The sequence below is a fragment of the Engystomops pustulosus genome, chromosome 4, assembly GCF_040894005.1.
Source record: "Engystomops pustulosus chromosome 4, aEngPut4.maternal, whole genome shotgun sequence".
In the NCBI taxonomy this organism is placed as follows: domain Eukaryota; kingdom Metazoa; phylum Chordata; class Amphibia; order Anura; family Leptodactylidae; genus Engystomops; species Engystomops pustulosus.
Window position 1 is genome coordinate 4,767,789 of NC_092414.1, and position 27,141 is coordinate 4,794,929.

Genomic DNA, 27,141 nt, shown 5'->3' on the forward strand with positions numbered 1-27,141 from the left:
GGGACAATACATAACACTGGCTGCAGAGAGCACAGAGCACAGCAGTGTGAGGTCTGATTACACATCTCTCCAGGGACAATACATAACACTGGCTGCAGAGAGCACAGAGCCCAGCAGTGTGAGGTCTGATTACACATCTCTCCAGGGACAATACATAACACTGGCTGCAGAGAGCACAGAGCACAGCAGTGTGAGGTCTGATTACACATCTCTCCAGGGATAATACATAACACTGGCTGCAGAGAGCACAGCAGTGTGAGGTCTGATTACACATCTCTCCAGGTACAATACATAACACTGGCTGCAGAGAGCACAGAGCACAGCAGTGTGAGGTCTGATTACACATCTCTCCAGGGACAATACATAACACTGGCTGCAGAGAGCACAGAGCACAGCAGTGTGAGGTCTGATTACACATCTCTCCAGGGACAATACATAACACTGGCTGCAGAGAGCACAGAGCACAGCAGTGTGAGGTCTGATTACACATCTCTCCAGGGACAATACATAACACTGGCTGCAGAGAGCACAGAGCACAGCAGTGTGAGGTCTGATTACACATCTCTCCAGGGACAATACATAACACTGGCTGCAAAGAGCACAGAGCACAGCAGTGTGAGGTCTGATTACACATCTCTCCAGGGACAATACATAACACTGGCTGCAGAGAGCACAGAGCACAGCAGTGTGAGGTCTGATTACACATCTCTCCAGGGACAATACATAACACTGGCTGCAGAGAGCACAGAGCACAGCAGTGTGAGGTCTGATTACACATCTCCCCAGGGACAATACATAACACTGGCTGCAGAGAGCACAGAGCACAGCAGTGTGAGGTCTGATTACACATCTCTCCAGGGACAGTACATAACACTGGCTGCAGAGAGCACAGAGCACAGCAGTGTGAGGTCTGATTACACATCTCTCCAGGGACAGTACATAACACTGGCTGCAGAGAGCACAGAGCACAGCAGTGTGAGGTAGGATTACACATCTTTCCAGGACAATACATAACACTGGCTGCAGAGAGCACAGAGCACAGCAGTGTGAGGTCTGATTACACATCTTTCCAGGGACAATACATAACACTGGCTGCAGAGAGCAGAGAGCACAGCAGTGTGATGTCTGATTACACATCTCTCCAGGGACAGTACATAACACTGGCTGCAGAGAGCACAGAGCACAGCAGTGTGAGGTCTGATTACACATCTCTCCAGGGACAATACATAACACTGGCTGCAGAGAGCACAGAGCACAGCAGTGTGAGGTCTGATTACACATCTCTCCAGGGACAGTACATAACACTGGCTGCAGAGAGCACAGAGCACAGCAGTGTGAGGTCTGATTACACATCTCTCCAGGGACAGTACATAACACTGGCTGCAGAGGGCACAGAGCACAGCAGTGTGATGTATGATTACACATCTCTCCAGGGACAATACATAACACTGGCTGCAGAGAGCACAGAGCACAGCAGTGTGAGGTCTGATTACACATCTCTCCAGGGACAGTACATGACACTGGCTGCAGAGAGCACAGAGCACAGCAGTGTGAGGTCTGATTACACATCTCTCCAGGGACAGTACATAACACTGGCTGCAGAGAGCACAGAGCACAGCAGTGTGAGGTCTGATTACACATCTCTCCAGGGACAGTACATGACACTGGCTGCAGAGAGCACAGAGCACAGCAGTGTGAGGTATGATTACACATCTCTCCAGGGACAATACATAACACTGGCTGCAGAGAGCACAGAGCACAGCAGTGTGAGGTCTGATTACACATCTCTCCAGGCACAATACATAACACTGGCTGCAGAGGGCACAGAGCACAGCAGTGTGAGGTCTGATTACACATCTCTCCAGGGACAATACATAACACTGGCTGCAGAGAGCACAGAGCACAGCAGTGTGAGGACTGGCACCTCCCCCTTGCTATGTTAGTCCTGGCCCGGTACTCACGCAGGATCCGCTCCATCCCCTCGCAGCGCCGGACCTCGTTAACGAACCTCCGTTGGAAATTATTCACATTCAAATTCAGCTGCAATACAGATGGGAAAGGGTTAATCATGTAATAACATTATTATACATCATATCTGCAGAACATCGCTCCCTCCTGTAAGATACAAAGTGATATACCCCGCAGCTTATTACAGATCTTCGCTCCTGAAACATCTGCAGATTATTACACCACTGCCCTCTCTGCAGAACATTGCACCGCTACCTCCTAACATAAACATACGGACTTATACCATGCAGATTATTACATCACAGACTTCTCTGCAGAACATTACTACAGTGCCTTTGATCTGCAGAGCATTGCTCTTACATCTCTGACCACTCAGCAGAACATCACACCTTACCTCCTGACCAATGCTTAGTGATATCCCTGCAGATTATTTCCCCTGACTCTTCTATGACATGCAGACTATTGCTCCCTCTCCACCCCTGCAGGTTATTTCCCCTGACTCTTCTATGACATGCAGACTATTGCTCCCTCTCCACCCTGCAGACTATTGCTCCCTCTCCACCCTGCAGACTATTGCTCCCTCTCCATCCCTTCAGATTATTTCCCCTGACTCCTATATGACATGCAGACTATTACTCCCTCTCCACCCTGCAGACTATTGCTCCCTCTCCATCCCTGCAGATTATTTCCCCTGACTCCTCTATGACATGCAGACTATTGCTCCCTCTCCACCCTGCAGACTATTGCTCCCTCTCCACCCTGCAGACTATTGCTCCCTCTCCACCCTGCAGACTATTGCTCCCTCTCCATCCCTGCAGATTATTTCCCCTGACTCCTCTATGACATGCAGACTATTGCTCCCTCTCCACCCTGCAGACTATTGCTCCCTCCCCACCCTGCAGACTATTGCTTCCTCTCCACCCTGCAGATTATTTCCCCTGCCTCTTCTATGACATGCAGACTATTGCTCCCTCCCCACCCTGCAGACTATTGCTTCCTCTCCACCCCTGCAGATTATTTTCCCCTGACTCCTCTATGACATGCAGACTATTGCTCCCTCTCCACCCTGCAGATTATTTCCCCTGCCTCCTCTATGACATGCAGACTATTGCTCCCTCCCCACCCTGCAGACTATTGCTTCCTCTCCACCCCTGCAGATTATTTTCCCCCGACTCTTCTATGACATGCAGACTATTGCTCCCTCTCCTCCCTGCAGACTATTGCTCCGGCACTCACATCTCTGAATTGCACCAGTCCCAGCTCCCCGAGCTCGGCGATGCAGCTGTACCCGGCCTCCACCTGCAGGATCAGCTGCGTCAGGCACATCTCCTCGCTGCGGAATAGCGACCCCATCCTGCGACCTGCAAGAGATGATGGGGGTTATCCTGAATCCATCACACTTGTACAGCTGAGGGTCTGTTTCAGTGGATCAATCCTCAGTGAAATAAACACAGAAGAGGCACAAATCTCCTTCTTGTCCGGAGAGTTTGTTACAATGTATCAGTGCGGGTAATCTGTCCTGACCTCATCCAGCTCATACAGCTGAGGGTCTGCTCCAATGTATCAGTCTAGTCCATCCTCTGTGAACAAACCACAGCAGCGGCGCTAACAAACTCATCTGTCTTTAACCAATTCAACTTACACAGCTGAAGCTTTGCTCCTATGTAGCAGTCTTGACAAACAGGAGCACACTGTCTCTTCAGCGCTGATAGTTTGTTACACTGTATCAGCCTACATTACATGCTACTGTACCAAATTGTCAGCTGCGAGACTGGGCAGATTCACCATTCACTGACAGCAATCAGAGAGGCGGAATACACAGTGAAATCTATAAGAAGACTGTAGCAATCAGATTCACCTGCTAGGAGACCTCACACAGCTGACGGTTTGCTCCAGTGTATCAGTTCAGACAATTCTCTGTGAGCTAAATGTATCTACAACACAAATTCTCCTCCTGTCCTGTTACAATGTGTCAGTGAAGGTAACATGCATCAGGTAGAAAGTAACTTTGTGGCTGTAACAAACCCTCAGCTGTGAGATGTACTTGCTTCCTGAGCTGTGACCTCACCTGTTGCGGCTCCTCTTCTCTCTGGGGTCACCTGTCTAGTGCAGAGGTTTTGGTGCTGTGTGTTTGTTACTTGCTTCCTGAGCTGTGACCTCACCTGTTGCGGCTCCTCTTCTCTCTGGGGTCACCTGTCTAGTGCAGAGGTTTTGGTGCTGTGTGTTTGTTACTTGCTTCCTGAGCTGTGGACTCACCTGTTGTGGCTCCTCTTCTCTCTGGGGTCACCTGTCCAGTGCAGAGGTTTTGGTGCTGTGTGTTTGTTACTTGCTTCCTGAGCTGTGGACTCACCTGATGCGGCTCCTCTTCTCTCTGGGGTCACCTGTCCAGTGCAGAGGTTTTGGTGCTGTGTGTTTGTTACTTGCTTCCTGAGCTGTGACCTCACCTGTTGTGGCTCCTCTTCTCTCTGGGGTCACCTGTCCAGTGCAGAGGTTTTGGTGCTGTGTGTTGATGCCGCCTCCCCCTGGGATCTGCACTGAGCAGCATCGGTCCGGCTCCGGCTCTGCAGAGCTGAGTGTGTTGTGGCAGCACAGCAGAGTTATAGGTAATAACATGGCAGGTATGCGGAGCCGCCCGGACGCCACTTAACCCCTCGGGGACCACAAACCCAAAATAACTTAACACTTTGTACGTTTCCGTATTATTTTCTGGGGATTTCCGGATTTTTTTTTAAAATAAAAATCAGCAACAGAAACAAAAAATGGAAGTGATGATAAAGCAGCGCCGCCCCCTTAAAGGGGAATTCCAGAATCAATATTTGTTGAGTGGGGGTCCCGACCAATAAGCACAGGGGTCTCATAGCCCCATAGGACGTGCACATTCACTTAACCCCTTTTGTCCTTTTTGATTCATGTTTTTCAGGTTTTTGCTCCCCTGTGTGTATGCATCTGTATGGGTGCTTAAAGGGGATGTTCAGAGGTTAAAAAAACATGGTCGCTTTCTACCAAAAACAGCGCCACCCCTGAGCCATGGTCTGTGCCGGTACTGCAGCTCAGATGTACAGTGATGATTGGAGCTTAATACCACCGATGATGAGGAGAGAGAGGCAGCCATGTTTTTTAAACCTCTGGACAACCCCTTTAAGTACGTAATATGATGTGCACCAGAAAGCTGGAAAAAGGGTCCAAATATTGTGTAATTTATTACACAACATTTGGAACTATTTAAACTGTCTGACATTTTTGGTTTACTGTATTTCTAGACAAGTAACCTCGGGGGGTCTGATTGCTCCTAACAATAGATTAGTATCGGTGAAGTGATGTACATCATGTGTCATGGAAATGATCAGCTTTCGGGTCATAGGTGTCTGGACCCTAATAACATGCTACTGATGAGTACAGGAATGTCCCTTTAAGAGATGTAGATCATGTGACGTCACCAGCTTGGGAAGTGGGAGCAGGGGTCACAGAACGTGGGGGACCCCCAACATAGGATATAAATCACCCATCCCATAGCGATCAATAAATAAACGGCCCTTTAATGCAGCGGCTACATATACACACACTAGAGCTGGACACTGGAGTCAAGGGGTTAAATATATGAGTATGAGCTGAGACTACAACCCCCAGCATCCTGTGAGTCAGTGTAGGCTCCTCCAGGCCCCGCCCCCGCTCTGTAATAACTTATAACACTCCCTGGTGTTGTGTACACAGCAGGGGGTCACCTTCTCATGTTATGGAAACAGAGAACTGGTGAGTGGTGGCCCCGGGCCCCTCCAGCTGGCTCCAGGGTGACTGTACCAGTGTCCCCAGTGTCACCAGCGCTCCCAGTGTCCCCAGTGTAACCAGCGCTCCCAGTGTCCCCAATGCTCCCAGTGTCCCCAGCGCTCCCAGTGTCCCCAATGCTCCCAGTGTCCCCAGTGTCACCAGCGCTCCCAGTGGCCCAATGCTCCCAGTGTCCCCAATGCTCCCAGTGTCCCCAGTGTCACCAGCGCTCCCAGTGTCCCCAATGCTCCCAGTGTCCCCAGTGTCACCAGCGCTCCCAGTGTCCCCAATGCTCCCAGTGTCCCCAATGCTCCCAGTGTCCCCAGTGTCACCAGCGCTCCCAGTGGCCCAATGCTCCCAGTGTCCCCAATGCTCCCAGTGTCCCCAATGCTCCCAGTGTCCCCAGTGTCACCAGTGCTCCCAGTGTCCCCAATGCTCCCAGTGTCCCCAGTGTCACCAGCGCTCCCAGTGGCCCAATGCTCCCAGTGTCCCCAATGCTCCCAGTGTAACCAGCTCTCCCAGTGTCCCCAGTGTCCCCAATGCTCCCAGTGTCCCCAGCGCTCCCAGTGGCCCAATGCTCCCAGTGTCCCCAATGCTCCCAGTGTCCCCAGTGTAACCAGCTCTCCCAGTGTCCCCAGTGTCCCCAATGTTCACAGGGTAACCAGTGTCCCCAGCGCTCCCAGCATCACCAGTGTCCCCAATGCTCCCAGTGTCCCCAGTGTCACCAGCGTTCCCAGCGCTCCCAGTGTCCCCAGTGTCACCAGCGTTCCCAGCGCTCCAAGTGTCCCCAGCGCTCCCAGCGTCCCCAATGCTCCCAGTGTCCCCAGCGCTCCCAGCGTCCCCAATGCACCCAGTGTCCCCAGCGCTCCCAGTGTCCCCAGCGCTCCCAGTGTCTCCAGCGCTCCCAGTGTCCCCAATGCACCCAGTGTCCCCAGCGCTCCCAGTGTCCCCAGTGTAACCAGTGCTCCCAGTGTCTCCAGCGCTCCCAGTGTCCCCAATGCTCCCAGTGTCCCCAATGCTCCCAGTGTCCCCGTGTCCCCAATGCTCCCAGTGTCCCCAATGCTCCCAGTGTCCCCAATGCTCCCAGTGTCCCCAATGCTCCCAGTGTCCCCAGTGTAACCAGTGTCCCCAGCGCTCCCAGTGTCCCCAGCGCTCCCAGTGTCTCCAGCGCTCCCAGTGTCCCCAGTGCACCCAGTGTCCCCAGCGCTCCCAGTGTCCCCAGCGCTCCCAGTGTCCCCAGCGCTCCCAGTGTCCCCAGCGCTCCCAGTGTCCCCAGCGTCCCCAGCGCTCCCAGTGTCCCCAGCGCTCCCAGTGTCCCCAGCGTTCCCAGTGTCCCCAATGCACCCAGTGTCCCCAGCGCTCCCAGTGTCCCCAATGCTCCCAGTGTCCCCAGCGCTCCCAGTGTCACCAAAGCTCCCAGTGTCACCAGCGCTCCGTGTCACCAATGCTCCCAGTGTCACCAAAGCTCCCAGTGTCACCAGCGCTCCCAGTGTCCCCAATGCTCCCAGTGTCACCAATGCTCCCAGTGTCACCAATGCTCCCAGTGTCTCCAGCGCTCCCAGTGTCACCAATGCTCCCAGTGTCTTCAGTGCTCCCAGTGTCCCCAATGCTCCCAGTGTCCCCAGCGCTCCCAGTGTCCCCAATGCTCCCAGTGTCACCAGCGCTCCGTGTCACCAATGCTCCCAGTGTCACCAATGCTCCCAGTGTCCCCAATGCTCCCAGTGTCCCCAGCGCTCCCAGTGTCCCCAATGCTCCGTGTCCCCAATGCTCCGTGTCCCCAATGCTCCCAGTGTCCCCAATGCTCCCAGTGCTCCCAGTGTCCCCAGCGCTCCCAGTGTCCCCAGCGCTCCCAGTGTCCCCAGCGCTCCCAGTGTCCCCAGTGTCACCAATGCTCCCAGCGTCTCCAGCGCTCCCAGTGTCCCCAATGCTCCCAGTGTCCCCAGCGCTCCCAGTGTCCCCAGTGTCACCAATGCTCCCAGCGTCTCCAGCGCTCCTAGTGTCCCCAGCGATCCCAGTGTCCCCAATGCTCCCAGTGTCCCCAGTGTCACCAGCCCCTCCAGTGTCCCCAGCGCTCCCAGTGTCCCCAGCGCTCCCAGTGTCCCCAGCGCTCCCAGTGTCCCCAGCGCTCCCAGTGCACCCAGTGTCCCCAGCGCTCCCAGTGTCCCTAGTGTCACCAATGCTCCCAGTGTCCCCAGCTCTCCCAGTGTCCCCAGCGCCCCCAGTGTCCCCAGCGTCTCCAGCGCTCCCAGTGTCTCCAGCGCTCCCAGTGTCCCCAGCGCTCCCAGTGTCACCAATGCTCCCAGTGTCCCCAATGCTCCCAGTGTCCCCAGCGCTCCCAGTGTCCCCAGCGCTCCCAGTGTCCCCAGCGCTCCCAGTGTCCCCAGCGCTCCCAGTGTCTCCAGTGCTCCCAGTGTCCCCAATGCTCCCAGTGTCACCAATGCTCCCAGTGTCCCCAATGCTCCCAGTGTCACCAGCGCTCCCAGTGTCACCAGCGCTCCCAGTGTCCCCAATGCTCCCAGTGTCCCCAGTGTCCCCAATGCTCCGTGTCCCCAATGCTCCCAGTGTCCCCAATGCTCCCAGTGTCCCCAGCGCTCCCAGTGTCCCCAGCGCTCCCAGTGTCCCCAATGCTCCCAGCGCTCCCAGTGTCCCCAGCGCTCCCAGTGTCCCCAGCGCTCCCAGTGTCCCCAATGCTCCCAGCGTCTCCAGCGCTCCCAGTGTCCCCAGCGCTCCCAGTGTCCCCAGCGCTCCCAGTGTCCCCAGCGCTCCCAGTGTCCCCAGCGCTCCCAGTGTCCCCAGTGTCACCAATGCTCCCAGTGTCCCCAGCGCTCCCAGTGTCCCCAATGCTCCCAGTGTCCCCAGTGTCCCCAATGCTCCGTGTCCCCAGCGCTCCCAGTGTCCCCAATGCTCCCAGTGTCCCCAATGCTCCCAGTGCTCCCAGTGTCCCCAGCGCTCCCAGTGTCCCCAGCGCTCCCAGTGTCCCCAGCGCTCCCAGTGTCCCCAATGCTCCCAGTGTTTCCAATGCTCCCAGTGTCCCCAGCGCTCCCAGTGTCCCCAGCGCTCCCAGTGTCCCCAGCGCTCCCAGTGTCCCCAGTGTCACCAATGCTCCCAGCGTCTCCAGCGCTCCCAGTGTCCCCAATGCTCCCAGTGTCCCCAGCGCTCCCAGTGTCCCCAGCGCTCCCAGTGTCCCCAGTGTCACCAATGCTCCCAGCGTCTCCAGCGCTCCTAGTGTCCCCAGCGCTCCCAGTGTCCCCAATGCTCCCAGTGTCCCCAGCGCTCCCAGTGTCCCCAGCGCTCCCAGTGTCCCCAGTGTCACCAATGCTCCCAGCGTCTCCAGCGCTCCTAGTGTCCCCAGCGCTCCCAGTGTCCCCAGCGCTCCCAGTGTCCCCAGCGCTCCCAGTGTCCCCAGTGTCACCAATGCTCCCAGCGTCTCCAGCGCTCCTAGTGTCCCCAGCGCTCCCAGTGTCCCCAATGCTCCCAGTGTCTCCAGCGCTCCCAGTGTCCCCAGCGCTCCCAGTGTCCCCAGTGTCACCAATGCTCCCAGCGTCTACAGCGCTCCTAGTGTCCCCAGCGCTACCAGTGTCCCCAGCGCTCCCAGCGTCTCCAGCGCTCCCAGCGTCCCCAGCGCTCCCAGCGTCCCCAGCGCTCCCAGTGTCCCCAGCGCTCCCAGTGTCCCCAGCGTCTCCAGCACTCCCAGTGTCCCCAGTGTCACCAATGCTCCCAGTGTCCCCAGCGACTCCAGCACTCCCAGTGTCCCCAGTGTCACCAATGCTCCCAGCGTCTCCAGCGCTCCCAGTGTCACCAATGCTCCCAGCGATCCCAATGCTCTCAGTGTCCCCAATGTTCCCAGGGTCCCCAGCGCTCCCAGTGTCACCAGTGCTCCCAGTGTCACCAGTGCCCCCAATGCTCCCAGTGTCACCAGTGCTCCCAGTGCCCCCAATGCTCCCAGTGTCACCAGCGCTCCCAGTGTCACCAGCGCTCCCAGTGTCACCAGTGCTCCCAGTGTCTCCAGTGCCCCCAATGCTCCCAGTGTCCCCAGCGCTCCCAGTGTCACCAATGCTCCCAGTGTCCCCAGCGCTCCCAGCGTCTCCAGTGCTCCCAGCGTCCCCAGCGCTCCCAGTGTCCCCAATGCTCCCAGTGTCCCCAGTGCCCCCAGCGCTCCCAGTGTCCCCAATGCTCCCAGTGTCACCAGCGCTCCCAGTGTCACCAGCGCTCCCAGTGTCCCCAGCGCTCCCAGTGTCTCCAGTGCTCCCAGTGTCCCCAGCGCTCCCAGTGTCTCCAGTGCTCCCAGTGTCTCCAGTGCTCCCAGTGTCCCCAATGCTCCCAGTGTCCCCAATGCACCCAGTGTCCCCAATGCTCCCAGTGTCACCAGCGCTCCCAGCGTCCCCAATGCTCCCAGTGTCACCAGCGCTCCCAGTGTCACCAGCGCTCCCAGTGTCACCAGCGCTCCCAGTGTCACCAATGCTCCCAGCGTCACCAATGCTCCCAGTGTCCCCAGCGCTCCCAGTGTCCCCAATGCTCCCAGTGTCACCAGCGCTCCCAGTGTCACCAGCGCTCCCAGTGTCACCAGCGCTCCCAGTGTCACCAGCGCTCCCAGTGTCACCAGCGCTCCCAGTGTCACCAGCGCTCCCAGTGTCCCCAGCGCTCCCAGCGCTCCCCCAGTGTCCCCAGCGTCACCAATGCTCCCAGTGTCACCAGCGCTCCCAGTGTCACCAGCGCTCCCAGTGTCCCCAGCGCTCCCAGTGTCACCAGCGCTCCCAGTGTCACCAGCGCTCCCAGTGTCACCAGCGCTCCCCCAGTGTCCCCAGCGTCACCAGCGCTCCCAGTGTCCCCAGCGCTCCCAGTGTCACCAGCACCCCCAGTGTCACCAGTGCTCCCAGTGTCACCAGCGCTCCCAGTGTCACTGCATCTCTGGTTCAGTTCTCACCATTTTCATAGTGAGATTTGTTACAATGTATCAGTGCACACAGCACAAATATCTTTCCTATCCAGATTGTTACAATGTATCAGTGCAAAGAACAGGCGCAACTGTAACAAACAAGAAACCAAATGTTTCCATTCACTGACAGCAAACTCTTCAATATGGTGAGAAATTAGATTACAAAGAAGTAGAACTTTATGTGACGCAGGGAATCGGGACATGACATTGCTGCAGGTACCCAGGTGAGGCTGGAGGCGGAGCTATGTACAGGTAGCCCCTCCCCCTGCTTCAGCAGCTTCTGATCCGCAGTCACATCAGAGTCAGTGCAAGGAAGAAGCAAAGAATGAAGAACCTCATCCTCCTCCTCCTGCTCCTCCAGCTCTGCTACATCCAGGTGTCCGGGGCAGGTGAGATCATAAATCCCCGACAACATAGGGGGGTCTCCGCTTTATCACACAGGTGTATAGGGGGGTCTCCGCTTTATCACACAGGTGTACAGGGGGTCTCCACTTTATCACACAGGTGTATAGGGGGGGGGGGGTCTCAGCTTTATCACACAGGTGTACAGGGGGTCTCCACTATATCACACAGGTGTAAAGGGGGGGTCTCCGCTTTATCACACAGGTGTACAGGGGGTCTCCACTATATCACACAGGTGTAAAGGGGGGGTCTCCGCTTTATCACACAGGTGTATAGGGGGGTCTCCACTATATCACACAGGTGTAAAGGGGGTCTCCACTATATCACACAGGTGTACAGGGGGTCTCCGCTTTATCACACAGGTGTATAGGGGGGGGGGGGTCTCTGCTATATCACACAGATGTACAGGGGGGTCTCCACTTTATCACACAGGTGTACAGGGGGTCTCCACTTTATCACACAGGTGTATAGGGGGGTCTCCGCTATGTCTCTGATGTCACACAGGTGTTTGGTTTAATGTAATGTATCCATCATAAATTGTCTGGCCCCTCTGATACAATGTATCTAGTACCTACCTCTTTCACTACCTGTGGAAACGTTTGCCTTCTTCTCGTTTCAGCCTCCAACCACACGGTGCAGAGTTTGCTGCAGTGTCCAGGTGAGCGGGGGTCTTCCTAATCAACAGAAAAAAATAAATCATAAGGAAAGGACTGACACACAATAATGATTAAATGCAAAAAATGCTAACTATAGGGTCAGGAATCCAAATATTTGAATACAAATCATCTTATCCTCTGATAAGCCTCCACTACAGGGGCTCCATACATACTTATGGAGTCTTATGCATAATCTGTATGTAGTGATCTCCTCCTAGTGGTGGTGTATAATGTGTATGTAGTGAGCTCCCCCTAGTGGTGGTGTATAATGTGTATGTAGTGATCTCCTCCTAGTGGTGGTGTATAATGTGTATGTAGTGAGCTCCCCCTAGTGGTGGTGTATAATGTGTATGTAGTGATCTCCTCCTAGTGGTGGTGTATAATCTGTATGTAGTGATCTCCTCCTAGTGGTGGTGTATAATGTGTATGTAGTGATCTCCCCCTAGTGGTGGTGTATAATGTGTATGTAGTGATCTCCCCCTAGTGGTGGTGTATAATGTGTATGTAGTGATCTCCTCCTAGTGGTGGTGTATAATGTGTATGTAGTGATCTCCCCCTAGTGGTGGTGTATAATGTGTATGTAGTGATCTCCCCCTAGTGGTGGTGTATAATGTGTATGTAGTGATCTCCTCCTAGTGGTGGTGTATAATGTGTATGTAGTGATCTCCCCCTAGTGGTGGTGTATAATGTGTATGTAGTGATCTCCCCCTAGTGGTGGTGTATAATCTGTATGTAGTGATCTCCTCCTAGTGGTGGTGTATAATCTGTATGTAGTGATCTCCTCCTAGTGGCGGTGTATAATATGTATGTAGTGATCTCCCCCTAGTGGTGGTGTATAATGTGTATGTAGTGATCTCCTCCTAGTGGTGGTGTATAATGTGTATGTAGTGATCTCCTCCTAGTGGTGGTGTATAATGTGTATGTAGTGATCTCCCCCTAGTGGTGGTGTATAATGTGTATGTAGTGATCTCCCCCTAGTGGTGGTGTATAATGTGTATGTAGTGATCTCCCCCTAGTGGTGGTGTATAATGTGTATGTAGTGATCTCCTCCTAGTGGTGGTGTATAATGTGTATGTAGTGATCTCCCCCTAGTGGTGGTGTATAATGTGTATGTAGTGATCTCCCCCTAGTGGTGGTGTATAATCTGTATGTAGTGATCTCCCCCTAGTGGTGGTGTATAATGTGTATGTAGTGATCTCCTCCTAGTGGTGGTGTATAATGTGTATGTAGTGATCTCCCCCTAGTGGTGGTGTATAATGTGTATGTAGTGATCTCCCCCTAGTGGTGGTGTATAATGTGTATGTAGTGATCTCCTCCTAGTGGTGGTGTATAATCTGTATGTAGTGATCTCCTCCTAGTGGTGGTGTATAATGTGTATGTAGTGATCTCCCCCTAGTGGTGGTGTATAATGTGTATGTAGTGATCTCCCCCTAGTGGTGGTGTATAATGTGTATGTAGTGATCTCCTCCTAGTGGTGGTGTATAATGTGTATGTAGTGATCTCCCCCTAGTGGTGGTGTATAATGTGTATGTAGTGATCTCCCCCTAGTGGTGGTGTATAATGTGTATGTAGTGATCTCCTCCTAGTGGTGGTGTATAATGTGTATGTAGTGATCTCCCCCTAGTGGTGGTGTAAAATGTGTATGTAGTGATCTCCCCCTAGTGGTGGTGTATAATCTGTATGTAGTGATCTCCTCCTAGTGGTGGTGTATAATCTGTATGTAGTGATCTCCTCCTAGTGGTGGTGTATAATGTGTATGTAGTGATCTCCCCCTAGTGGTGGTGTATAATGTGTATGTAGTGATCTCCTCCTAGTGGTGGTGTATAATCTGTATGTAGTGATCTCCCCCTAGTGGTGGTGTATAATGTGTATGTAGTGATCTCCTCCTAGTGGTGGTGTATAATCTGTATGTAGTGATCTCCCCCTAGTGGTGGTGTATAATCTGTATGTAGTGATCTCCTCCTAGTGGTGGTGTATAATCTGTATGTAGTGATCTCCTCCTAGTGGTGGTGTATAATCTGTATGTAGTGATCTCCTCCTAGTGGTGGTGTATAATGTGTATGTAGTGATCTCCCCCTAGTGGTGGTGTATAATGTGTATGTAGTGATCTCCCCCTAGTGGTGGTGTATAATCTGTATGTAGTGATCTTCCCCTAGTGGTGGTGTATAATGTGTATGTAGTGATCTCCTCCTAGTGGTGGTGTATAATCTGTATGTAGTGATCTCCTCCTAGTGGTGGTGTATAATGTGTATGTAGTGATCTCCCCCTAGTGGTGGTGTATAATGTGTATGTAGTGATCTCCCCCTAGTGGTGGTGTATAATGTGTATGTAGTGATCTCCTCCTAGTGGTGGTGTATAATGTGTATGTAGTGATCTCCCCCTAGTGGTGGTGTATAATGTGTATGTAGTGATCTCCCCCTAGTGGTGGTGTATAATGTGTATGTAGTGATCTCCTCCTAGTGGTGGTGTATAATGTGTATGTAGTGATCTCCCCCTAGTGGTGGTGTATAATGTGTATGTAGTGATCTCCCCCTAGTGGTGGTGTATAATCTGTATGTAGTGATCTCCTCCTAGTGGTGGTGTATAATCTGTATGTAGTGATCTCCTCCTAGTGGTGGTGTATAATGTGTATGTAGTGATCTCCCCCTAGTGGTGGTGTATAATGTGTATGTAGTGATCTCCTCCTAGTGGTGGTGTATAATCTGTATGTAGTGATCTCCCCCTAGTGGTGGTGTATAATGTGTATGTAGTGATCTCCTCCTAGTGGTGGTGTATAATCTGTATGTAGTGATCTCCCCCTAGTGGTGGTGTATAATCTGTATGTAGTGATCTCCTCCTAGTGGTGGTGTATAATCTGTATGTAGTGATCTCCTCCTAGTGGTGGTGTATAATGTGTATGTAGTGATCTCCCCCTAGTGGTGGTGTATAATGTGTATGTAGTGATCTCCCCCTAGTGGTGGTGTATAATCTGTATGTAGTGATCTCCCCCTAGTGGTGGTGTATAATCTGTATGTAGTGATCTCCTCCTAGTGGTGGTGTATAATCTGTATGTAGTGATCACCTCCTAGTGGTGGTGTATAATGTGTATGTAGTGATCTCCTCCTAGTGGTGGTGTATAATGTGTATGTAGTGAGCTCCCCCTAGTGGTGGTGTATAATGTGTATGTAGTGATCTCCCCCTAGTGGTGGTGTATAATGTGTATGTAGTGATCTCCCCCTAGTGGTGGTATATAATGTGTATGTAGTGATCTCCCCCTAGTGGTGGTGTATAATCTGTATGTAGTGATCTCCTCCTAGTGGTGGTGTATAATGTGTATGTAGTGATCTCCCCCTAGTGGTGGTGTATAATGTGTATGTAGTGATCTCCCCCTAGTGGTGGTGTATAATGTGTATGTAGTGATCTCCTCCTAGTGGTGGTGTATAATGTGTATGTAGTGATCTCCCCCTAGTGGTGGTGTATAATGTGTATGTAGTGATCTCCCCCTAGTGGTGGTGTATAATGTGTATGTAGTGATCTCCCCCTAGTGGTGGTGTATAATGTGTATGTAGTGATCTCCTCCTAGTGGTGGTGTATAATCTGTATGTAGTGATCTCCCCCTAGTGGTGGTGTATAATGTGTATTCATAGTCTGTAAGCTCTTGTGAGCAGGGCCATCACTCCTATTGTTCCATATGACTGTTTGTTCTTTGTAATGTAATATAGTTGTATGTGTCCCCTATGATTTGTAAAGCGCTACGGAATTTGATGGCGCTATATAAATAAAGATTATTATTATTATTATTATGTAGTGATCTCCTCCTAGTGGTGGTGTATAATGTGTATGTAGTGAGCTCCCCCTAGTGGTGGTGTATAATGTGTATGTAGTGATCTCCCCCTAGTGGTGGTGTATAATGTGTATGTAGTGATCTCCCCCTAGTGGTGGTGTATAATGTGTATGTAGTGATCTCCCCCTAGTGGTGGTGTATAATCTGTATGTAGTGATCTCCCCCTAGTGGTGGTGTATAATGTGTATGTAGTGATCTCCCCCTAGTGGTGGTGTATAATGTGTATGTAGTGATCTCCTCCTAGTGGTGGTGTATAATGTGTATGTAGTGATCTCCTCCTAGTGGTGGTGTATAATGTGTATGTAGTGATCTCCCCCTAGTGGTGGTGTATAATGTGTATGTAGTGATCTCCTCCTAGTGGTGGTGTATAATGTGTATGTAGTGATCTCCTCCTAGTGGTGGTGTATAATGTGTATGTAGTGATCTCCCCCTAGTGGTGGTGTATAATGTGTATGTAGTGATCTCCTCCTAGTGGTGGTGTATAATGTGTATGTAGTGATCTCCTCCTAGTGGTGGTGTATAATGTGTATGTAGTGATCTCCCCCTAGTGGTGGTGTATAATGTGTATGTAGTGATCTCCCCCTAGTGGTGGTGTATAGTCTGTATGTAGTGATCTCCTCCTAGTGGTGGTGTATAATGTGTATGTAGTGATCTCCTCCTAGTGGTGGTGTATAATGTGTATGTAGTGAGCTCCCCCTAGTGGTGGTGTATAATGTGTATGTAGTGAGCTCCCCCTAGTGGTGGTGTATAATGTGTATGTAGTGACCTCCTCCTAGTGGTGGTGTATAATGTGTATGTAGTGATCTCCTCCTAGTGGTGGTGTATAATGTGTATGTAGTGATCTCCCCCTAGTGGTGGTGTATAATGTGTATGTAGTGATCTCCTCCTAGTGGTGGTGTATAATGTGTATGTAGTGATCTCCCCCTAGTGGTGGTGTATAATGTGTATGTAGTGATCTCCCCCTAGTGGTGGTGTATAATGTGTATGTAGTGAGCTCCTCCTAGTGGTGGTGTATAATGTGTATGTAGTGATCTCCTCCTAGTGGTGGTGTATAATGTGTATGTAGTGATCTCCCCCTAGTGGTGGTGTATAATGTGTATGTAGTGAGCTCCTCCTAGTGGTGGTGTATAATCTGTATGTAGTGATCTCCCCCTAGTGGTGGTGTATAATGTGTATGTAGTGATCTCCCCCTAGTGGTGGTGTATAATCTGTATGTAGTGATCTCCCCCTAGTGGTGGTGTATAATCTGTATGTAGTGATCTCCTCCTAGTGGTGGTGTATAATCTGTATGTAGTGATCTCCTCCTAGTGGTGGTGTATAATGTGTATGTAGTGATCTCCCCCTAGTGGTGGTGTATAATCTGTTTGAAGTGAGCTCCTCCTAGTGTCCTGTCACTATACCATATACGGTGCTGTGCCCAAACACTGCAGTCTCTTCATAGAGATAACGCTGCGGATGGTGGGAGTCATAATCCAACTAATCCGTTACTGGAGCACGCCTTTAAGTTATAATTCGCTATGGATAATGTGTTCTTCTTACATTGTTCCCCGGACAGACACTGTCAATTACTGCGATGTGGCGAGTCAGTGCTGTATGGCGGGGATGGACAGCTATGGATGGATCGCCGCCGCCGTGGGCTGGAGCCTGTGGGTTTTCACGCTTATCCTCATGTGCATCCTGAAAGTCATGAGCCTGAGACCCAACGAGCCCAAATACATGGAGGCCTGAAACCAAGAGACATCCGAAATACACAACATCGCCACCGCGCCACGAATATAGCAGAAGACGCTACGGTCATGTGACTATTCCTGTCATAGACTTTACTGATGAACCTGAAAACAAACATGGCCGCCCCTTAGGTCTCTCCTAATACTAGGCCTCATGTCTGAGAGAAGGAGGACATAATGACCAATCAGATCCCGGCTTTCATTTCTCCACTGTAGGTTTTAGAAAATAAACAGTCACTTCATTGGTTGCTATGGACAGAATAATACTTGTAAAATGTGCAGCCCATAGCGACCAATCAGTTTCAAGCTTTCATTTACCAACTGCAGGATACAAAATAGAAGCTACAATCTGATTGGTCACTATAGAAAGACTGTAAAAACCAATCAGCGCCCCAATTTAATTTAATTTTTTTTTTTTGTTAATAAAATCTGAAATCTAAGATTTTTACTAAGTTTTTGTGTTCATAAATATTGGGTCACTTGAAGCCTGACCCGTTTTCAGGTCAAGGGGAGCCAAATTCACTGGATTTTTGCAAAAAATTTGGGGTCATGTGTCAAATATAATGTCAGTTTATGAAAATCTGGAAGCCCCGCCCACATCATTACCATATTTTACAGTTTTGCTGCAATCTTTTCAATTTTTCCACCACCTTTGACCTTTATTCCCGATTTTTCCACTATTTTTTACAATATTTTGCCCCCCGCTGCCCTTTTTCGCGATTTTGCCGCCGCCTATGACCTTGTTTCACAATTTTGGCGCCATCTTTCATCCTTTTCATGATTTTGATGCCACCTATCGTGTATTTTTTACGATTTTGTCGCCATCTTCGACCTTCTTCATGAGCTTACTGTCATCACACTGTCAACACAATTTTGCCGTCTGCCGTGACCCTTTTCCATGATTTTTGCGCCATCTTTCACCTTTTTCATGTTTTTACTATCTATCTTGGACCTTTTTTAATAATTACGCCACCGTTTTTCACGCTTCTGCCGCCCCCATGACCTTTCTTCTCGATTTTGCCGCCACTTTTGACTTTTTTTTCACCTTCTGGTACAAAGTAAAACAAATAAAGCCGAAAGTTGCCATCATTTCATGACTTTATTGGTTTATAACATGCACCAGTAACACAACCACCACATACCGGCCACGAGCCCCTCCCCCCCAACGCTACGGACCCCCCAACACTACGTGCACAGAATTAAAAAAAAACAAAATAAAACTAACAATACAAAATCAAAATTAAAAAAAAAGTCTCAAAAAAATTCTAAAAAAAAAAAAAAAAAACTGAGGTCACAGCAAATCCCCCCTCCCCTGCACGGACTGGTCCAGCCAGCCCCTCCCCCCCCCCTCCAAAAATCAAAACAAAGACGGCAGAGGATCCGGGATGTGTATATACAGCCGTGTTTATGGGAATACAGAGGCCGGCGACATCACACAAACACCCCCGGGGGCCCCCGACACACAACAGTCCACGCATTAACCCCATCACGGCCTGGGAGACCCGCCCACCGGGCTGCCAAGGGTGAACAGTTTAAAGGGGAACGACATGAAACGGTGCAGGGATTATCCATGTTCCTACGTTTGGTTCATCGTCCATTGCAATTTTCCAGATTTTCTTATTTTTCCGATTTTGCTAAAAGTTTAGAGAGATTTTCCTCAAAATCCTGGAAACTTTTTCCAGTGAAGCGTCGATCCACGCTCCGAGCCGCTGTGAGTATTGCTGCATTGAATTAGCACCGTAAATTAACTCCTACACTACTGAATGGGTCAGCAACATCAGGACTGGGGAGGTCATGTGACTAGATTACCCATAATGCCACGTGGTAAATGGCTCCCTCGCCACCCACAGCAGCAATAAGAAAGAAATAATAGGGGCTCCATGTGGTAGGTAGTAATAAATCACCCCAATCATGTAAACTGCACCCCAGGAATGTAGTGTGGAGCCCCCTACAGGCAGTAAGTAGGTACTGCACCCCATGACTTGTACTATAGGGCACCTACAGGCAGTAAGTAGGTACTGCACCCCATGGATTGTACTACAGGGCACCTACAGGCAGTATGTAGGCACTGCATCCCCTGACTTGTACTACAGGGCACCTACAGGCAGTATGTAGGTACTGCACCCCATGACTTGTACTTTAGGGCACGTATAGGCAGTAAGTAGGTACTGCACCCCATGCCGTGTACTATAGGGCACCTACAGGCAGGAAGTAGGTACTGCACCCCATGACTTGTACTATAGGGCACGTATAGGCAGTAAGTAGGTACTGCACCCCATGATTTGTACTACAGGGCACCTACAGGCAGTAAGTAGGTACTACACCCCATAACTTGTACTATAGGGCACGTATAGGCAGTAAGTAGGTACTGCACCCCCTGACTTGTACTACAGGGCACCTACAGGCAGTAAGTAGATACTACACCCCATAACTTTCTCTTAGGGTCACATACATAACTTACCTTTAGGCACAGAGTAATTCATCTCATATTGTGTACAATGAGTCACCTACAGGTATTAGGTAGATACTACATCCCATGACTTGCACTATAACCCAACTACGGGTCAGTAAGGTAAGTAACCTCCAATTTCCTCCCTTGAGCCTCCCACAAGAAGGTCCTACATCCAATAAAACGTGCTCTTGGTCACCTACAGGCAGGACATAGGAACTACATCCCACATCCTAAAACCCACCTACAGGTAGTAAGTAGTTACTACACCTGTTTCCCCTCAAAGCCACGTGAGAAGCCTCAATCCTTCCTCTGATTACACAGCAGATTTACAGATCCCAACCACAAACACGTCCCTCCCGCTCCGGCACAATCTGCCCTGGTCCAACCTGTACCTGCTGGATCACTTCAACTCCAAGGACTATGTCACTCATCTCACCTCCACTGACCATTTCCTGCAGGATAATCCATATTTCCCCAGATCTTCTACCAGACAACGGAATCCTACATGATAGAAGACCCCCTCCCCTACTGACTACGACTACCAACCCACCCTGATGCAATGATGTCCGGTTATGTCTTTCCTGTTCATTAACCGTTTCTTTCACCAACATCCTCTCTGGTATCACAGACATGCACCGGTCTGTTCATCTGCCAACCTTTATATAATAGCAGACCCCTCCCCTGCTGACTACGACTACAACCCATCCTAATACAATGATGTCCGATTTTGACTTTCATATTAATTAGATCTGTCTCTTTCACCAACCTCTTCTCTGGCTTCACTGTCCTTCATCAGTTTGCCTGACCACCAGGCAGCAGGCCCTACGTAAGCGGTAACCCCTTCCCTACTGACTACGACTACCTTTCCAACCTGTGTTGCCGACCCATCCAGATATGATTTCCAGTTACGCCTTGTACAGACCATCCTCCCTCCTCTCTGGCTTCCACGGGAAGCGGACACTAAAGTGGTGGTGGTGGTGCAGCCCCTATCAGCTGTGGTAGGTGGGGGCCACTGCCTGTTTTTGGGAGAGTCGTAGCAGTTCTTCCCGGATGGCCTTGATGAGGGAGGCGGAGGAGTGACCTGGGTGGATGTCCTCAGCGGAACTGGAGGGGTAACAGATGGAAGGGGGCAGATGTGAGCTGGGCTGGCGATTGGGGCCCCTGTTTACTGAGTACATCTGGGGGCCACTGTAGTCCTGGCACCCGTGTGAGTGACCCTTCAAAACAGAAAGTGCAAGAGAGAGGTTTAGGGTCATGGGTGACAACCATTACGGCTGCCAGATAAATTGGCTGTTGCTATAGAGAACTTACGGCTTCTCTGTGCGCCACATTTCTCGGCGTCTCATCTTCGTGACTGTAGTAGGAGGGCCAGCCGGGGCCAGAAGACGCTTGTACAGATCTACTCGGTGCCAACTCCGTGGACGGTGCCCCCATACGACTCGCAATGCCAACCTGTGTCAGCTGATGGATCTGGGCGGAGCCTGAATAGGATTATAACCAAAGGAAACAGGTTGTATGGCTGATAACAGAGAGCGGTAGCTTGTATAATGCCAGAAGAGGTGACTCACCGGAGGTGCTCCCGAGGGGCCGCGGTCTGGCTACAGAGGGGAGGTCCTCGGGGAACATGTGGCCGGGATACTGACCTTCCGCCTGCTGAGACTCAGTTGTGGCCGGTTCAGCGGGGAGCAGGAAACCGGAGCCGAACCCTGGACTTCTACGAGGAGAAGATGGCGTCACGTACGTGTTCACACTACAGCAATGATGGCACAACATGAAACACCAGACCCCTGCTCGTTCCCCAGGTGACCTCAGGTCACCAGACATTTGCCAAAACAGCCCTGATGTAGGGACCCTGTACACAAAACTGTTTACCGCCCGTGGTCCAACATGCCTACCGCGTACTGCCTGGGGTTCTACATGCCTACCGCGTACTGCCTGGGGTCCTACATGCCTACCGCGTACTGCCTGGGGTCCTACATGCCTACCGCATACTGCCTGGGGTCCTACATGCCTACCGCGTACTGCCTGGGGTTCTACATGCCTACCGCGTACTGCCTGGGGTCCTACATGCCTACCGCGTACTGCCTGGGGTCCTACATGCCTACCGCATACTGCCTGGGGTCCTACATGCCTACCGCGTACTGCCTGGGGCCCTGCGCTCCTACCGGATACTGCCTGGGGCCCTACATGCCTACCGCGTACTGCCTGGGGCCCTACATGCCTACCGCGTACTGCCTGGGGCCCTACATGCCTACCGGATACTGCCTGGGGCCCTACATGCCTACCGCGTACTGCCTGGGGCCCTACATGCCTACCGCGTACTGCCTGGGGCCCTACATGCCTACCGCGTACTGCCTGGGGCCCTACATGCCTACCGCGTACTGCCTGGGGCCCTACATGCCTACCGGATACTGCCTGGGGCCCTGCGCTCCTACCGGATACTGCCTGGGGCCCTGCGCTCCTACCGGATACTGCCTGGGGCCCTGCGCTCCTACCGGATACTGCCTGGGGCCCTGCGCTCCTACCGGATACTGCCTGGGGCCCTGCGCTCCTACCGGATACTGCCTGGGGCCCTGCGCTCCTACTGGATACTGCCTGGGGCCCTGCGCTCCTACCGGATACTGCCTGGGGCCCTGTGTGCCTACTGGATACTGCCTGGGGCCCTGTGTGCCTACTATATACTGCCAGAGGCCCTGTGTGCCTACTATATACTGCCAGAGGCCCTGTGTGCCTACTATATACTGCCAGAGGCCCTGTGTGCCTACTATATACTGCCAGAGGCCCTGTGTGCCTACTATATACTGCCAGAGGCCCTGTGTGCCTACTATATACTGCCAGAGGCCCTGTGTGCCTACTATATACTGCCAGAGGCCCTGTGTGCCTACTGGATACTGCCTGGGGCCCTGTGTGCCTACTATATACTGCCAGAGGCCCTGTGTGCCTACTATATACTGCCTGGGGCCCTGCACGCCTACTGGATACTGCCTGGGGCCCTGCCCACCTACTGTATACCGCTGGGAGCTCTGCACGCCTAAGGGATACCCCCCGGGGCTCTGCACGCCTATCTTATCCCGCCCGGGGATCTGAGTGTCCTCACACATTGGGTAGCGCTATATTTCGGGGTGGGGGAGGGGAGGCTGCACACGATGTGATGGAAACAGTCTGTGCTCAATCTCTGGTTCCATCTCTCCGGCTCCGGAGTCAATGGACCTTGAACGCGGCTCCAGACCATTAATCCCACACTGGGAACATGAAGGAAATTTCCAGCTACTGAACCCACACCAGGGAGGTCTCTGCTGCCGCCCTCTATAGGACGATCACTGTCCTTCCACAGAGGGTTTGTTACAATGTATCAGTGCAGGGGAGACATATGTACAGCGCAGAAGGGCCTACACACTCTGATACACTGTAACAAGTCTTCAGCTGTTCAAGTAGAACGGATTTAAAACTTCTAAATATAAGCAAGGATGGATTCCATTCACTGACAGCAAGCGGGAGTACAAAGTAACTAAGAACTCTGCTGCCTGTACCCTCACAGCTCTGCGATGCCTCCAGCTGACCAGTATATGCTACAGCAGCAGTTACCTTGTCATGAGACTGGGTGCAGAGGTCTGCGGCGCCCCGAAATCCACAAGTCTCTGAAGAGGAAGGAAACAACAGATCAGCAAAGTCCTCTAGTACCACCCAAAGCTGCATTTACAATTCTCATCACGTCTTATATCATGTTTCCAGTCTAATGCAGAGCTGCACTCACAATCCTGCTGTGGTGACTCACATTGTAGTGTGCGGCCTGGTGTGAGGTATACTGCCCCCGCCACGGTGCGGACCCCTGAGTGGTCCGGGCTGAGTTGTTGTTCCCGGTGTTCTGTCCGGTGCCCCCTGACGTCAAGGCTCCGGGCCCCTGGGTGCCGGGGGCCACTAGTGCGAAGGCGTCATCCAGCAGGGACTGCATTGTCTGGCGCACCTCCTCTATGGAGGGCTGGGGGGCCACGTACTGTGCGGGGGGGAGGCGCGGGGGTGAGCCGGGGTACTTGCCCAGGTCTGACACCGGGGTCGGGTTGTCGGAGGGCAGATCGGGGTCAGACTGTAAGAAACACAATGTATCACTGAGTGTCTGGGCTGATAACAGAGAACAGTGACGGCACTGCCGGATTACGCACCACGTAGGCGGAGTTACTGACGCCTGGGGGTCTCTTGTAGGTTCCCTCGCTGTCCGTGGTGATTAGACGGTCACAGTCCGCGTCCGGGGGGCTGGAGGACCCCTGCTGCTTGCGTCGCTGCTTTGGGGAACGCCGGGAGCGGGAACTGAGGAGAAACATTACAAAACTGGATAACAACGTCCTCCGCCATGCTGCACACCGCAGCTCTGCTCCACTGTGTAACTGCTAAGCCAGTGCTCCCCGACTGCTCCGCCCTGCACACAGGCCCCGCCCTCAGCCTTACTCAGGGGAGGAGCCTCAATAAGTAGCAGGGAGACACAGGGCGAGAAGCTTCCATGAGAGGCGTACCAGGGGAGGAGCCTCAATGAGGGGGAAGCAGGGGAGGGGCTTCCATGAAAGGTGTACCAGGGGAGGAGTCTCAATGAGGGGGAAGCAGGGGAGGGGCTTCCATGAAAGGTGTACCAGGGGAGGAGTCTCAATGAGCGGGAAGCAGGGGAGGGTCACCAATAAGTAGCAGGGAGACACAGGGGAGGAGCTTCCATGAAAGGTGCACCAGGGGAGGAGTCTCAATAAGTAAGCAGGGAGACACCGGGGAGGAGCTTCCATGAGAGGCGTACCAGGGGAGGAGTCTCAATGAGGGGGAAGCAGGGGAGGGGTTTCCATGAGAGGCGTACCAGGGGAGGAGTCTCAATGAGGGGGAAGCAGGGAAGGGGTTTCCATGAGAGGCGTATCAGGGGAGGAGTCTCAATGAGGGGGAAGCAGGGAAGGGGTTTCCATGAGAGGCGTACCAGGGGAGGAGCCTCAATGAGGGGGAAGCAGGGGAGGGGCTTCCATGAAAGGTGTACCAGGGGAGGAGTCTCAATGAGCGGGAAGCAGGGGAGGGGCACCAATAAGTAGCAGGGAGACACAGGGGAGGAGCTTCCATGAAAGGTGTACCAGGGGAGTAACCTCAATAAGTAAGCAGGAAGACACAGGGGAGGAGCTTCCATGAGGGGCATACCAAGGGAGGAGTCTCAATGGGCGGGATGTAGGGGAAGAGCTTCCAAGAGTGGCATACAAGGGGAGGAGACTCAATGAGCGGGAAAAAAGCAGGGGAGGGGCTTCCATAAGAGGCATACCAGGGGAGGAGTCTCAATGGGCGGGATGTAGGGGAAGAGCTTCCAAGACTGGCATACCAGGGGAGGAGACTCAATGAGCGGGAAGAAGCAGGGGAGGAGCTTCCATGAGAGGCGTACCAGGGGAGGAGTCTAAATGAGTGGGAAGCAGGGGAGGAGTCTTAATGGGCGGGATGCAGGGGAGGAGCTTCCATGACTGGAATACAAGGGGGAGGAGTCTCAATGAGGGGAAAGTGGCAGAGGAGGGGCTTCAATCAGCAGTAAGTTGCAGAGGTGGAGCTTCCATGAAGGGAAGTAGCAAGGGAGGAGCTTACAATGAGAGGGGAGGGACAGGGGAGGAGTTTCCACAAGGTGGGACCCCCTGACCGGATGACCCTGTAGCAGCCCCGCATCCCCGTGTAGTTCTGCTCTGCAGCGCCTCACCTCTTGCGCGGCTCTATGAATACGGTGGGGACGCCCATGACGGGGTCCAGGATCTTATCGAATTGCATCTGCGCCCGGCGGTACATGCGCTGCCGCTCCTTGGTGTCCGTCATTCCCACCACATCCACCAGGGGGAACTCGTAGTGGCCCTTCCTCTTGGCGCGCAGGCGGATCTTGTTGCGGTGATGCTCGATCTCGGACTTGTGCCGCAGCGTGGTCTGGATCTGGGCGGGGCAGAGAGGCGGGGCACAGCTGGTCATTTAACCAATCACCTGGTCTACCTGCTATGGGGTGGCGCCCAGTCTCCTGGTACATACCTCTCTGTTTACCTTATTAGCCTCCACTTGGCGCTCCGCGGGGTTGTGGCCGTGCAGGGGCGGGGCCGCCATGGGTTGCATAGCGATTAGCTGGATCTTGCTGGGCAGCCGCCGGCTCACCTCTGAGGAGCGCGACATCCGATCCACGTGTTCAAAGATGGAGGCGGAGTTATGTTGTTGGGCTCCGCTGCTCAGCACCGGGATCTCTGCCGAGAACAACATATAACGTCCTGTACATTATAACGGTCAGCGGGTGCGGTCACATGACAGGGGAGCGGTCACATGACCCGTGACTCACCTGTCGGCCTCAGCTTGGTCTCCCGCGGTGGCGCTGAGGGTCTCGGAGACTCCTCCTCTCCTGACTCCTTCCCGCTGGAGGGTTCGCTGGTGGTGGATCCGGCATCAGAGGGCGTGACCCGGCTGCGTGGGGGCGGAGACAAAAACACATCAAACGTCTGATAATCTGGCGCAGCGGCCATGCTGGATTATCAGAACGCACTCCTCACCTGCTGCGGTGGCGCCCAATCTTGTGAGGTTTAGTAGAACCCTTGGACTTTGGTGTTGGGATGTCACCATTTTCGGAGGGGGTGGAGTCTTTGAGGGGTCCGTGCAGCACAGGAGGCGGGGGCTCGTGGACCACCAGGACCTCGTCCTTGTTGTGCTGCCCCAGGTGCTGCTTGGCAAAATCAAAGCCTTTAACATTAGGAGCCTGGAGCTGCAGGAAAGAGAGGTCACATGATCACCTCACCAGATCACATGACCAGAATATGGGGGTGTGGCTCTATACTAATGCCCGCCCCAGCGGTTCCTCACCTTCTGCCTCTGCTGCAGGTTACTGATCGTATCCGGCTGGAAGTCTAATTTATCCGTCCGGCAAAGCTTCCAGTACAGGATGACGATGATGACCGTCACCACCAGCACCGGCACCGCCACGCCCACAATGATCCAAAGGTTCTGCGCCTGGCGGTCCGACTCTGAGGGCTGGTTAAGAGCTGCAGAGACAAGGAGGGAGGTCAGAGCCGGCCCAGGAGGCGCCAAATGCTACCAGAAACATTACTTACGTTGTGCCACCGCCCCCTGCAGGCGATACCCCAGGATGATGGCCGCCCGCTGGATGTTCACCTCATTGATCAGACTCGAGGCCTTGTCTGCAGCCAGACGCCCCCCGTACTGATCCTCGATAAAATACACCAGCTGCACCGGGTCATCCTGTCCATCCAGGCGAGAGATATTCACCATCTGAGGAGAGACAACGCATCAGCCCCGCCCCTGCCTGTATATCCTGTGTGATGGTAGTCACAGCCCCGCCCCCTGCCTGTATATCCTGTGTGATGGTAGTCACAGCCCCGCCCCCTGCCTGTATATCCTGTGTGATGGTAGTCACAGCCCCGCCCCCTGCC

General features: G+C 52.8%; 3 protein-coding genes across 13 annotated transcripts in view; 1 reads left to right on the forward strand and 2 right to left on the reverse strand.

The window, feature by feature from the left end:
* The window catches only part of ATP6V0A4 (ATPase H+ transporting V0 subunit a4), a 41,900-nt gene extending 24,578 nt beyond the window's left edge, over positions 1 to 17,322 (reverse strand). Inside the window, exons 1-4 of one of the 6 annotated variants that reach the window (XM_072144841.1) lie at positions 17,087 to 17,322; positions 11,656 to 11,742; positions 3,205 to 3,329; positions 1,962 to 2,040 (exon numbers count right to left, since the gene is read on the reverse strand). In XM_072144841.1, coding sequence (XP_072000942.1) covers positions 1,962 to 2,040; positions 3,205 to 3,321 — 196 coding nt within the window. In that variant the 5' untranslated portion in view covers positions 3,322 to 3,329; positions 11,656 to 11,742; positions 17,087 to 17,322. Of the gene's footprint in view, positions 1 to 1,961; positions 2,041 to 3,204; positions 3,330 to 4,036; positions 4,176 to 4,224; positions 4,570 to 11,643; positions 11,743 to 17,086 lie in introns of those variants that run through there. The other 5 variants (XM_072144840.1, XM_072144838.1, XM_072144844.1 and 2 more) reach the window with 5 other exon arrangements.
* Positions 10,950 to 18,363, forward strand: TMEM213 (transmembrane protein 213). The gene is made up of 3 exons (XM_072144845.1): positions 10,950 to 11,055; positions 11,688 to 11,726; positions 17,103 to 18,363. Exons 1-3 carry the CDS (start codon positions 10,992 to 10,994, stop codon positions 17,273 to 17,275), a joined length of 276 nt encoding a protein of 91 aa, XP_072000946.1. The 5' UTR covers positions 10,950 to 10,991; the 3' UTR covers positions 17,276 to 18,363.
* A 1,541-nt stretch (positions 18,364 to 19,904) lies between these two features.
* Positions 19,905 to 27,141, reverse strand: part of KIAA1549 (KIAA1549 ortholog) — a 71,500-nt gene continuing 64,263 nt past the window's right edge. For 3 of the 6 annotated variants that reach the window (XM_072144832.1, XM_072144836.1, XM_072144835.1), the window contains exons 9-20: positions 26,803 to 26,980; positions 26,555 to 26,733; positions 26,248 to 26,456; positions 26,040 to 26,161; positions 25,742 to 25,971; positions 25,425 to 25,648; positions 23,887 to 24,031; positions 23,502 to 23,810; positions 23,312 to 23,364; positions 21,295 to 21,440; positions 21,038 to 21,207; positions 19,905 to 20,943 (exon numbers count right to left, since the gene is read on the reverse strand). In XM_072144832.1, the coding sequence (XP_072000933.1) occupies positions 20,716 to 20,943; positions 21,038 to 21,207; positions 21,295 to 21,440; positions 23,312 to 23,364; positions 23,502 to 23,810; positions 23,887 to 24,031; positions 25,425 to 25,648; positions 25,742 to 25,971; positions 26,040 to 26,161; positions 26,248 to 26,456; positions 26,555 to 26,733; positions 26,803 to 26,980 (2,193 nt within the window). In that variant the 3' untranslated portion in view covers positions 19,905 to 20,715. The remainder of the gene's footprint in view (positions 20,944 to 21,037; positions 21,208 to 21,294; positions 21,441 to 23,311; positions 23,365 to 23,501; positions 23,811 to 23,886; positions 24,032 to 25,424; positions 25,649 to 25,741; positions 25,972 to 26,039; positions 26,162 to 26,247; positions 26,457 to 26,554; positions 26,734 to 26,802; positions 26,981 to 27,141) is intronic. The other 3 variants (XM_072144837.1, XM_072144834.1, XM_072144833.1) reach the window with 3 other exon arrangements.

What these genes read in the sequence shown, in the direction of transcription:
- TMEM213 (XM_072144845.1), top strand. Translation starts at nt 10,992, where the DNA reads ATGAAGAACCTCATCCTCCTCCTCCTGCTCCTCCAGCTCTGCTACATC. An exon ending in CATCCAGGTGTCCGGGGCAG is followed by an intron (nt 11,056 to 11,687) that starts GTGAGATCATAA and finishes TTCTCGTTTCAG; the next exon opens with CCTCCAACCACACGGTGCAG. An exon ending in GAGTTTGCTGCAGTGTCCAG is followed by an intron (nt 11,727 to 17,102) that starts GTGAGCGGGGGT and finishes TTCCCCGGACAG; the next exon opens with ACACTGTCAATTACTGCGAT.